Genomic DNA, 13,977 nt, shown 5'->3' on the forward strand with positions numbered 1-13,977 from the left:
ATTACAAAATATTTTACAAATATTGACGTGAATATATGTTAGTGATATTATCAACACTAGCAAAATTTTCGTGCGATGCACACGGATAAGAATAAAAATAAATTAAATTAAAAATTATAATAATATCTATTCAATGTTAAAAGTTTTTATTAAATCACGAATAAAATATTAAAATAAAAATATAACGCTCTCATTTCACATTTTATTCATTTCGGTAAAACAACTTATTTTCTTACATTTTTTTCCGAATGAATCTCTTTTCTCGTGACTTTACACTTTCACTTTGTCAATCAAACATTTAATTCATATTTTTAATAATTGGTATCGTGAACTCACACTTTGGTCAATCAAATAATTGATTCATATTTGTTTAACCACTTTCAAATGATACCGGTCTATTATCCATCCGCAAACCACATCTCAATCACACTTGGTAAAATGTTGTACTTGTTTTGTTAGGTTGCAAGTTCGAAACATACAAATAACATTTTTAATTTTATTTTTAACTGTTTTAAGTTTATGGGCGGGTCAACCCACAATCTGACTCAAGTATCAATTTACTTTCTCAAATATATTCAAATTAACCACAGTTCTTGACCCGGCAATCCGAACACTTTAAAAATTAAGCATCATTATATATATATATATATATAGATTAGTTAGTTAAAATTTTGAACTTTTATTGTTAAAATGTCTCTTGTTCATCAAATTTGGAGTTGAATTATAAATATAAAGTGTTGTTAGCCTAGTTGGTTAAAGGGTTGTACTTATTCTATTAAGTTGCAAGTTCAAACATACAAATAACATTTTTAGTTTTATTTTTAACCGTTTTAAGTTTATGAGCGGGTCAACCCACAATCCGACCCAAGTATCTATTTACTCTCACATATATATCTAAATTAACCACAACTCTCGAACCGGCAATCCGGACACTTTAAAAATTAAGCATCATTATATATATATATATAGATTATTATGTGGTTACTTAATTACTAATTTAATTGCAAGGATATATAAATTAAAAATTTTCATTACTAGTGATATATTTTGCATTAAAAAATTTCCAGATTATATTTTTCGTAAAATTAGGTTTTGTTTGAAAATATAGTTGAAAGATTTGCATTGTTTCAAAATTTTTATTGCAACGTGGATTGCAGTTCTTCAAAACTTGCATTAAATTTTTTTTATTGCAACTATATGTTGCGATTTGACAATTTTTAGTATAAGTCTAATAATAATATTTTAGATAATTGAGAGACTGAATTTCATATATTGTAAGGTAAAGTCACAATCCCATATTCTTATAATTAGTATTAGTTAGTTATGTAAACTATAAATGTATAACAACATTTTTTTAATCTAGATCAATCTGAACTGATTCATAAATTGCAACCAATTAACTTTTGAGATTTAGGAAATCCTATGTAGAAAGTTTTAATATGCATTTATAAAAATAATAATAAACAACAGTTTACACCTTTAATTTATTTTTACTCCATTTGCATACTTAGTACTTCAATTTTTGTTTGTGTGGAAGGTTATCTGGCTCTAAACACAAAACATCATTAAACCAAAACACGAAAAGAGACCCACGAAATCCAAACTCCCGCATATATCTCGATGGTTTGAGAAGGAATATATATATATACACTCTCTCGACCGCCTTTAGATATACCATTATCGCTCACATTTGTTTTCGAGAAACGAAGACACCTATAAATGTGCTAAGTTGGGGGAGTGAAACAAAGTCGGGGTTAAAATATGAATATTTCTAAATTACTTTTTCAGAGGAATTAACTAACTTTGTTATTCACTATATACAATAAGCCTTAAAAGTCAATTTTTTTTAATAGCAATGAATGAGTCATTAGTCTTGCATTACCATATTTAATATTAAACATTTATAAGTCACCTTAATGCTAATTGTGTGATGTTCTACAAGCCCATGAACAAGTACATGAGGAAAATATGAAATATTCAGACATGTACTTTGTTTTTAAAATATAGATATATATCCAAATGTATGAACATAATATTTTGATTAGTTCAAAAATTAGTTTACGTGTGTCATATATCAAAAGATTTTTCAAAGAATTATATGTTGAAATATTAAAAAATATATTTTTTAAGGAATATTACAACATATTGAGGAAAAACATATATACTACATGGAAGATTCTTAAGACAATAAAAAATATTTCAAAGAACATTTTCACGAATGCTTCAACATATGACTAATTAATACACACAGACCATAATTAATGTACATATTTTAATTAAGGGATTATCCAATGCAGTCTGCAGAAAAAGAGATAAAGCCAAAATGTTTGATTGTTTGACATCTTTAAGTTATTAAGTATTTAAGTTATATATAAGAGTAATGTTCCAATTTAGAATTCTTAATTGAAATCGAATTCAAGACTTTTCATTTTTAGATAAGATCTTTACCGTTTAAGTTAATTAATTGCCATAATACATTATTGACTCATTCATTACGTATAACAAGTTTTAGAGAGTTTATTAATAAAACCGTGAACAATTAAAAAAAATCAATATGGGTTGGTTTTAGGTCTACGAGACACCTACATTCCAAAATGAAAAATCATAGACAACTCCATAAACGATAGTTTTAAGTTAAAGTCTGTGAATTGAAAATTTATTTTCAAAAGATCAAAAGAATGATTCTCATCAATGATCAACCTCAGTTTATACTACATATAGTAATCTATGCAAGTTGTTAAAATTGTTATTCATCTCCACATCAAATCTGTTTTTTAATGGAGAAGATTATGAGCTAAGCTAATGCTTTTTTTTTTCTTTGTTGAAACAGTCATTTTGAATAGAATATATTGAATTAATTTTGATTAAATCCTTAAGTGATTGGATCAGCCAAATTGAATATAATACTCTACAACAAGATATCCCATTTTTATTAATATGAAATCATACAAAAAACTGAAAAACAGACAAATTCTTCTACAAAATCGAACATTTTTAATTGAACAAATGTAATGAATCTGAAACTTACTACAGAAAAATCAAGAAATTGTAGTAGGCTGATTAAATATGATATATTTTCTATTACAAGTGATGTACTGTATATGGAGATAAAAGTGATTTGTTACATAAATGTCAACTAAGACGAAGTCATTTTTTTTTATTTATATAAATATGCGAAAGAAGAAGACATAGAAAATTCAATTTTAATAAAATAAAACCATATAGAAGACTGACAATTTCAAATAATCCCCCAACATGTCTATAAAAAGCTTATTGATATTGTCTGTGTAAGAAAACATTAAGCAAGCAAATTAAAGCAACAGCCAACTCATGAAGACAACTTTAGGCCTATTATGCTACCTTCTTATTTGCATTACTGTTGAAGCAACTAATCAAATCCCTCAACAGGTTAGTAGTACTAATTTGTGCATAATTCCTTAGACACGTTATGTCAAAACGTTACGCAAAAACGTTACGCAAAAACATTACGCTTATTCAAATCTCAAACACAATTATCTTAAATCTGGGCAGGAATATATTGTATACTTGGGCGACCTTCCTAAAAATGGCGTACCGCTATCGTCGTTGCATACGAATTTGCTCCAAGTAGCACTTGGCAGGTTAATTTATCTTATTAAAATTATTAATAAAATATATATACTCAATTAATAGAATTATATATATATAATTGGTTCGTTGACTTCACACATTTTTTTTTAATATTTATGGTACTTGTAAATTGATGCAAAGTTTGTAGATAAATTAATAGTTTCTTTTGCCATTTGTTCTTCTATCCTATATTAAATATGAATTAATTATATGGTTCGATGTTAAAAATATCTTAAATTTGTTATCATCACTCAGCCAATAGGGTTATTTTATAATTAAACAAAAAGATATATTATGTTTTAATCTTTGAGAAACAACCTCTATTTCACAATAATTTTAATCTTTAAAATTTAGATGAATTCGATCTGCCATTTGAATCTATGATTGTACTAACAAAATGGGCATTATAATTTATTTTTTTCTTAAATACTGATAATTAATTTATCTAATTATAATATTTTTTTGATTAGGAGCAACGTACTGGATTCAATAATTCACAGTTATAAAAGAAGTTTCAATGGATTTGTTGCGAAATTGACAAAAGAAGAAATGACAAGACTTTCTGGTTTTCATCTCAAATATTTGTTTTTTTTCCCTTTTTTTTTTCTTCAGTTTATCATATTTAATTAATAGGACACAAAAAATTTATTTATAGAAATGGACGATGTTGTGTCTGTCTTTCCTAATGGAAATACAGAACTACACACAACGAGATCATGGGACTTTATGGGATTTTCTCAACAAGTTAATCGAGCATTACCGGTTGAAAGTGACTTAATTATTGGAGTGCTCGACACGGGTATATGGCCTGAGTCTGATAGTTTCAAGGATGACGGTTTCGGTCCTCCACCCGCAAAATGGAAGGGAACTTGTCAATCATCGGCCAATTTCACTTGCAACAAGTGAGTAGTTATTAGAGACCAATATATATGCATGGCTTTTGTATGGTGAATATCGTGTAACACTAATTAACCAATGACGAATAATTGTTATAATGTAGGAAAATCATTGGAGCAAAGTATTATAAAAATAGTGGTATCTTTGACAAATTAGATGTACAATCTCCAAGAGACACCAATGGTCATGGAACACACACTGCATCGACCGCAGCTGGAAACATAGTGAGCAATGCAAGTCTATATGGGGCAGGTCGAGGAATTGCTCGAGGAGGGGTTCCATCAGCCCGAATAGCGGTTTACAAAGTATGTTGGGAAGGTGGATGTCCCTATGCAGATATTCTAGCCGCATTTGACGATGCCATCGCGGATGGAGTGGATATTATCTCACTTTCGGTTGGAGGGAGATTTCCCCGTAATTACTTTGAAGATCCCATTGCTATCGCAGCCTTTCATGCCATGAGGAAGGGTATTTTGACGTCGAATTCAGCTGGAAATAACGGGCCTTCTCTTTTATCGGTCTCGAACTATTCACCTTGGTCCTTATCGGTTGCTGCTAGCACCATAGATAGAAAATTCTTAACTAAGGTGCAATTAGGAAACAATAAAGTTTACGAGGTAACACTTTTATTAAATTAATTCATTTGTTCCTTTTCTTTTAGAATATCTATTTTGTTCGAGCGGGAATTAATTAAATGTATGTAATATAGGGTGTTTCTATAAACACGTTTAGCGATCTTACGGATTTCTATCCACTTGTTTATGGTGGAAATGTGAAAAACAGGACATTAAACATAAGCTATTTGGACCCAAGGTACTTGAATATTTGCATAATTAATCATGCATGTATATATGTTATGGTCTTAGTTTTATGATTTGTGTGCTACAAATGAAGTTATTGCGACCCGGGTACACTGGATGCGGAGTTGGTAAAAGGAAAAATCGTATTTTGCGAACTCATAAGTAATATTGGAGAAGCACCATTTCTGGCTGGTGCGGTTGGGACAGTAATGAGGGATAGTCGAAGCACCGATGTTGCCCGATCGTATCCCCTGCCGGCTGCTCATTTTGGCTTGACCGATGGAACCACTATTTTCGAATATGTTAACACTACTAGGTAAACAAATATTTGATAAGATGAGCACTATTTTAATTTTTGGTGGCCTCTAATTGTTTGTTATTTTGAAATTTTACAGCAATCCAATTGCAAGAATATTGAAAAGCAATGAAGGAAATGATACATTTGCACCTTATGTCGCATCATTCTCATCAAGGGGTCCCAATCCCATTACAAACCATCTTCTCTCGGTAAGGCTATAACAAAAATATAGTTCTAGGCTATAACTTTTACTTAATTTTTTTTAATCAAATGATCATTATACAACTTAATTATATGTTTATAATTTGATGTTTAAAAAACATCTGATCTTATTGAAACCTAGCCGGACATATCGGCTCCGGGGGTAGACATTCTAGCAGCTTGGTCACAAACAGCGGGACTTACAAGCATAGAGGAGGACACTAGACGATCACCTTACCACATCATATCGGGTACATCAATGGCTTGTCCACACGCTACTGCTGCAGCGGCTTATGTGAAATCTTTTCATCCTTCGTGGACACCTGGTGCGCTCAAGTCGGCTCTTATGACCACAGGTAATTAGTTAAACTCAATTCCTCGTAACATATATAACGATTACTCGAGACAATGTTGTTGATTTTTGTGTGTGTTCTTTGATCATTTCTAGCCTTTCCCATGAGTGTTGATTCCAACCCCGAAGGAGAACTTGCATATGGGGCAGGCCACATTAATCCTCTTAAAGCTGTCGATCCCGGTCTAGTTTATGATATTGGTGAATTAGATTACATAGAGTTCTTGTGTGGGGAAGGCTACGCTGACAAGTTGTTGCGACTGATCACTAGCGATAATAGTAGCTCATGCTCAAATGTCACTAAAGAAGCCGTGTGGGATCTAAACCTACCTTCTTTTGGAATTGGTGGTGTGCCATTTAAACCTTTTACCCAAAGTTTCACAAGAACCGTCACCAATGTGGGGAACCCTTCATCCACGTACAAATCCAAGATCACGGCTCCACAAGGGCTTAAAATACAAGTTGAACCGAGCGAATTATCGTTTAGTTCTCAAGGCCAGAAGTTATCATTTGTATTGAAGGTGGAAGGAGTGATGGCGAGATCAAGATTGTCGGCTTCTTTGGTGTGGGATAATGGTGTGAATCAAGCGAGGAGCCCTATCGTTGTTTATCCGACTAGCTAGTTCGTGACATTGGGATGGACATTTTCTAGTACTTCTAATGGTTTAAATAATGTATATCATCATTTGTATGATTTGGGTTTTATTGTGAATGTATTTGTATTGAATTGCAAATTATAAAATTAAAATGAATTTAGGTTAGGTTGTGATATTTAAAAAATTCTTGTGATTTATCTTCTTTATATATACCTAGCAACAAATTATCAATACTACATATCATATTAGCAAAACTCTATTATTGTTATTTTAATTTTGATTCCACGTATACACAGTTTAACTTAGGATTTTATTTTAGTGATAATTAAATTCAAAATTTTTATCTTTACTTTTAATCATTTGTAACAAATAAAATATAAATTATTTTAATTGATAAATTAAATGATATAATACATAAATAATAATAATAATTAATTATTAATATTTTAGATTTATTTTAAAAAATCTTGTCAAACATTGCTTACTTTTAAAGCGTCTTTTGGTTAATCATAGACTTGGTATTTTGATTAGTTTTACTTTTCAGTATATATTTAGTTAATAATAAAAAAAAATTGGGGTATAGAAGTCAACCATTTATACACTTGTATTAAACATGATTACTTTGAATAGTGCAAATAATCATAAAAGTGTTTGAAAATTGAGATTAATCAGAGGGACAATTAATTAGTTTGAAAATCTAGTTACAATAAGTTTTTGAATATTTTAGAAAGAGATGCTTGTTTGGATTATATATGTTGTACAATTTTTTTTTTATTGTTGTTTCATTATTGTTGCATCTCTAAATCCATATATCAGAAAATAAACTATTACAATTTTATACTTAAAATTCAGTAAGGCATTCTTTCAAAATATATTAAATTAAATGTACTATAGTTTCAATATATAAATCCATAAACATTAAGTCAAACTCGTATAAAAATATTCTTATTCGTTACAACATGACCCAACAATAAAAAAAAAAACAAATTAAAACAATAACTAATTAGAACAATAACAAATTAGAGCACTAAATTTGTTACTAAATAGAAATAAATATTTATATAATAATTCAATTCATTTATAATAACTTTGCAAAACAAAATAATATATTTTTATCGTTTACTCGTAATGTTAGTTCAATTGTTTTGTCCTTTGTTCATAAACTCCAACGAAATTATGATATTCATTCTCACGTGTCAAATGAATCATTAATTTGTCATTTTCTCTAAACACAATGATTTAACTATTTAACGTTTTCTCATAAATTTTAGTTGTTACTCTTTCAAGACAAATTATATTAATGTATTTTATAAAAATAATTTGCTTGATTTAATTGTTCATAAGGTGAGATTCACTTCTTTCTTTGTTAGTGAAATTAACTTGGTTAACCATTTTTTATAAAATAATGGAAAAAAATACAACAAATTAATTAAATTCATACTAGTTACCTCTCTTCCATCTTCAATAAGGCGATTCAAATACTCCTATAGTGAACTTAAGCCATCCAGGGTGTGCCGCCATGTTGATATATTCCTTCAAATTATTCATATGACGAACGCGTACCACCATCGGATCGGGCTGGTATATAGAGGAAAAATCCAGGCTGAATCCAAAATATGTCGATAAAGTTTATACTATATATTTGTTCTTAATATATAACATTAATTCGTCTACTCTCAACTAGTATAGTTGTGATTAAAAGAATTAATACTATATATTAAGAACAAATATATAGCATAAATTATATCGACGTATTTTAGACTAATCTGGATCTTTTCTCTACACTCTAGCCAACATTCGACATATAAAATATTTGAACTCTTAATTTCTTCAATTTTCTTACAAAGACTTTGAAAAAAGCAGAATGACTGGTAAATTTATTTATTTTTTAGTTGGCTAGCTTCAAATAAATAATAAATTTAGAATGGTTGAATAGAAAAAAAAAGATTGTATAAATAATTATGTCATTAATTAAAATTATTTTCTTCCTACTATATCATGATTAACGTTCAAATAAATAGCAAATTAGGTACAAATAAATGGCAAATTTAGATTGGTTGGAAATGGAAAAGAGATTACTTAAATAATTATATAATCACCCGGTCCATTTTTATTTTAATTCTATCTTTAGCCCAAAATATTGAATCTACACCATCTAATTCACAGAGATTTATAGTAATTTATTATCTCTGCATCAAATTTAAGACAAAATATTCATTGTAATTAACACTTTTATAGATTGTCCTAAAGAGATTAGTTTGAATTTTAAAAATCCAAAATTGTGTAGAAAAGTTTTGAATTTTACACAAATTTTGAATTTTCAAAATTCAAATTAATAAATATAAGGGTTCAATTTAAATAAATATAAATAATTCAAAATTTTTTTAAAATTCAAAAAATTTCTAAATATATATAAATTTAAACTTGAATAACAAAAAAAAATATTGTATTCTAATTATTAATTTATTAATTAAAGGTTCAACATTTCATACATAGATTAGCAATAATCCTAATATATATATTTAAAAGAATAATTCATAATTATATGTCTACAATAATCTATTTAGTTATTAATAATTCATCGTTTAACGAAAAACATAAATCTATATTTATCAATATAAGGACCTATTAAATCTTCCATATAGTTTCAATCATTAAGTTCAAAAATATTCAAACAAAAATATCTAAATAAATATATATATATCCAAAACATTCTCACACATTCAAATAACAAATTAGAACAATGACTACAATAAAGTGTGGCCTTAAACTTAATTATCAACTTACTTTGTTTAATTTTATAGGCCAAGGATATCATTATATTGGTTTGATTATCTAAAACAATTCAACAAAATTCTTAAAACCACTAAAAAAAAATGCAGCTACATTGTTATATAATAATTTAATTAACTAGCTAGGTATTCAATATATAGAATTGCACAATATAGTAGGAACTCTTTCATGAACCTTCACTTTTATATAATATTTCTATTACTCTAAATAATGAACAACATGAATATCTAAATTATTATGTTTATTTCATTTACATTACTGCACAAAATAATCTATTAATGTTACTAAATAGTAATCATTTATTCATATAATAATTCAATTGACTTAAATTAACTTCAATTGTTTAAATTGAAATAATATTTATATAATATTTATTCATATATATATATATATATATATATAGTTTCTCCATAATTTAATAATTTTATTCTCAATTAGGTGTGATCTTTACTAAAATTCGTCAATTTATTAATTTGCAACGATGCCTGCTGTTTGTTAACATATATGCTTTGTCCGCTATAAGTCAATTCGGAAATCAATACGTGGTTCCTTTTATATTTTCAACATCAGCGTTCTTTCTTATTTTTTTTCTCTAATTCAAAATATTTAATGTACACAATTTAATTCAATAAATTAATAGTAATTTATTAATTTGAATCAGAATTTTTAAGAAAATATATTCATTATAATTAACCGTTTGTACCTTTTGTCCTAAGAGAAGGAATAATTTGAATTTAGAATTTCTCAAAAAATTTGAATTTTCAAAATTCAAATTAATAAATCTGAGAATGTATTCATTTAAAATAGATAAATATAAACTTGTATAACAAAAACTATTTGTAATTTAATTATTAATAAAAAGTTAAACCTTTCCTTGAATGAAATTTTGTTTTTTAATTAATAAATAGAAAAAAAAACAATTCAAGAGTTATAAGTATCAAAAGTTTTATTTACATATTAATATAATTCATTGTTTAATAACAACCCAACAAAAAATAATCTATTACATGTTTCTACTTAAAATTTAACAAGCATTATCTCGATCAAAATCTAAATGTACTATATAGTTTCAATATTTAAATCCATAAACATTAATTCAAACAAACCTATCCAAAACATTCTCATATATTACAGCATGACCCAACAATATAAAAAAAATTTAGAGCAATAACAAATTAGAGCACTAATTACTAATAACTAAATAGAAATACTTATTTATATATAATAATTAATTCAAATCCTTTATAATAACTACATATGATTAAAATCAAAATAATATATTTGTGTCGTTGTCTCGTAATGTTACAATTCAATTGTTTTGTCGTTTATTCATAAACTCTAACGAGATTGTGATATTCATTATTACGTTTTAATTGATCAATTCATTAATTCATAATAATTATAAAGCATGTCAAATGAATCTTTAATGGATCGTTATCTTTATACACAACAATTCAATTATTGGACGATTCCCACAAATTTTGGTTGTTTACTTTTTCAAGAAAAGTTAAAGTAAATGTATTTAAAAAAACAACTTGTCTTGGTTTAATTGTTCATGTTATGTTGTGAGAAACTTTTTTCATCATCAATGTAATTAACTTAGTTTAAAAGATTATTAAATTTTTTGTTTTTGATAACAATTTGAGAAAAAACAACAAATTAATTAATTCATATTAGTTACCTTCTTTCTATACTTCAAAAACTTGATTTGAATTTGAAGGTTCAAATTCTTAAATAAGATTCAAATTCTTCGGTACAGCTTATGCCGGCTAGGATGTGCTGCGCGCCATGTTTATATGTTTCTTCAAATTCTTCTTATGACGAACGTATACCACCATCGGTTTGGTATAGAGAAGAAAGACCTAGGATAAATTCAAAATATGTCGATAGAGTTTACACTTAGTGTTTGTTCTTAATATACAATATTAATTCGTCTAATCTCAATTAATATAGTTGTGATTAAAAGAATTAATATTATATATTAAGAATAAATACAAAGTGTGAACTCCATCGACGTATTTTAAATTAATCATAGATCCCCTTTATATTTTAGTCAGCTTTGTATACGAAGAATTCAAACTCTTGAATTACTTCAATTTTCTTACAAAGACCGACAGAGATGGATGATTGATAAATTTATTCAATTATTTGATTGATAGTTTCAAATAAATAGTAAATTTAGAATGGTTGAATAGAAAGAAAGAAAAAGGATTACATAAATAATTGTGTCATTAATTAAAATGATTTCCTTCCTAATCTATCTTGATCACATTCAAATAAATGGCAAATTTAATTTGGTTGGATATGGAAAAAAATCTACTTAAATAAATATATTGCTATTGATAATTGATATAATCACCAGGTCCAATTTTATTTTAATTCTTATCTCTAATCCAAAATATTTAATTTACACCATCAAATTCACATAGATTTATAGTAATTAATTAACACTTTTCTAGATTGTCCTTGAAAGATTAGTTTGAATTTGCAAAATCAAAATTGTGTACAAATGTTGTGAATATTAAACAAATTTTGAATTTTAGAATAATTGAATAGAAAAAAGAATATTACCTGAATAATTATGTCATTAATTAATTAAAAATATTTTCTTCCTTCTATATCTTGATCACATTCAAATAAATAGCAAATATTTGTTGGATGGATAAGGAAAATAGATTACAATCATCTTATTTATAGTAATTTATTAACTGATTAACACTTTTAGAGACTTTCCTTGAAAGATTAGTTTGAGTTGAAAATCTAAAATTGTGTAGAATTTTTTGAATTTTAAACAAATTTTGAATTTTCAAAATTTAAAATAAATATAAGTGTCCAATTTAAATAAATAAATATAAACTTGAATAACAAAAAATATATTAATAAAAGGTTCAACATTTTATATATAGATTAACAATTATATATATATATATATATATAAATATATATATATATATATATATATATATATATATATATATATATATATATATATATATTAAAAGAATAATTTCATAATTTTAATCTATTTAGTTATTAATTAATCATACAACATAAATCACAAATAATTAAATGAAATATGCATATTTTATGATTTACTCTTGACAGTATTATTTAAGTTAACTACTGATCATTTGTCTTTTTTTCTTGATACAATAATTCAATTATTAATTTCTCGTTTTCTCTTGATAGAACAATTCAATTATTTGTCGTTTATTTCCTAAAAAATAAGTGTATTTTTATTAAATATTCATGGAATGAGATGTATCAAATATCAAATTACATATGTTTAAATAAAACACTATAAACAAATAAAACAATAGAAATAAAAAATTAGATCATATGCAGAATTAAATAGAAATAGAATTACAATGAAATTAATGTCAAAATTATTTATTGATCTTTTCATTTCAATTTGTTTATCAATAAAAATGTCAATTCTTCTTTATTTTGCTGAGGGACACCTTAACTAACTGATTTAACATTAGGTTTGAATTGTTTTTATTTAGACAAACATCTTTATAGTTTATAATTAATTTTATTATATATTTTTGTTAAGAATGAACATAACTGGTTTTATTATATTTTTATTAGGAAAACCTATTTAGATCGGTTTGCGATAGCAAATAGAATCTTGGCGTTCATTTAAAAAAACGTATAATTAGTCTATTGAAAAATAAATGTTTCAATTTATTGTATTGAATTTAGGATTTGATATTAGACCAGAAAAGTATATATGGTTACAATCTTATTCAATATGAATATCTTTATAATTTGTGGGCTAATATATATTGATATGAATTATAATTTAATTTACCTTAGAATACAAATTTGACCAAGTTGTGACCTAACCTTGGCCATCTATATATTATTGATATTAATATATTTTAGTTATCATCATAAAAGCGCTCTTTACATTATTTTAACCATTATTATAAGCATTGTTTTCACTTTTCATATTGATTATTGACAATTAAATAATAATAAGTTATTATGGAATACTTTCATAAAAAGACCATTAGTCCATTATTATAAGAGTTTAAGAAGCCCATTGCTTCTCTTCCTTTTATTTTTATTCAGCCCATTAAAAAACAAGTCCAGTCCACTCTTTAGAGTATTCAGATCCTGTACCTAAAATGGTTGTAAAATTTAAAGAATATTTATTAAATAAAATTAACTATATAATCAATTTAAGAAATAATAAATAAATAACATTAAAAAATCTCATAATTATAAAATCAATTAGATTAGTTCATATATTCAAATAAATTATTTTTGAGTTTATAACTTTATTTCTATCAAATCATAATATCAAAATAATTAAAAACGTGTAAAGTTTTAAGATCATAAAATTAGTATTGAAAAAATGTAACTAATTTAAAATTTTATTTAAATCAAATTTATTAATTATCCTTTTGCAAGATCATAAAATTG

The 13,977-nt window shown here is 26.1% G+C and overlaps 1 protein-coding gene across 1 annotated transcript; it reads left to right on the forward strand.

Annotated features, from left to right (window-relative positions):
• Nucleotides 1-3,330: 3,330 nt before the first annotated feature.
• LOC124910026 (cucumisin-like) lies at nucleotides 3,331-6,780 on the forward strand. The gene is made up of 10 exons (XM_047450651.1): nucleotides 3,331-3,408; nucleotides 3,532-3,620; nucleotides 4,083-4,174; nucleotides 4,265-4,511; nucleotides 4,610-5,123; nucleotides 5,216-5,319; nucleotides 5,401-5,622; nucleotides 5,702-5,813; nucleotides 5,948-6,161; nucleotides 6,254-6,780. The coding sequence occupies exons 1-10, from the start codon at nucleotides 3,331-3,333 to the stop codon at nucleotides 6,778-6,780; spliced, it is 2,199 nt and encodes a 732-aa protein (XP_047306607.1).
• Nucleotides 6,781-13,977: the final 7,197 nt, after the last annotated feature.

The sequence above is a fragment of the Impatiens glandulifera genome, chromosome 7 (assembly GCF_907164915.1).
Source record: "Impatiens glandulifera chromosome 7, dImpGla2.1, whole genome shotgun sequence".
NCBI lineage: Eukaryota > Viridiplantae > Streptophyta > Magnoliopsida > Ericales > Balsaminaceae > Impatiens > Impatiens glandulifera.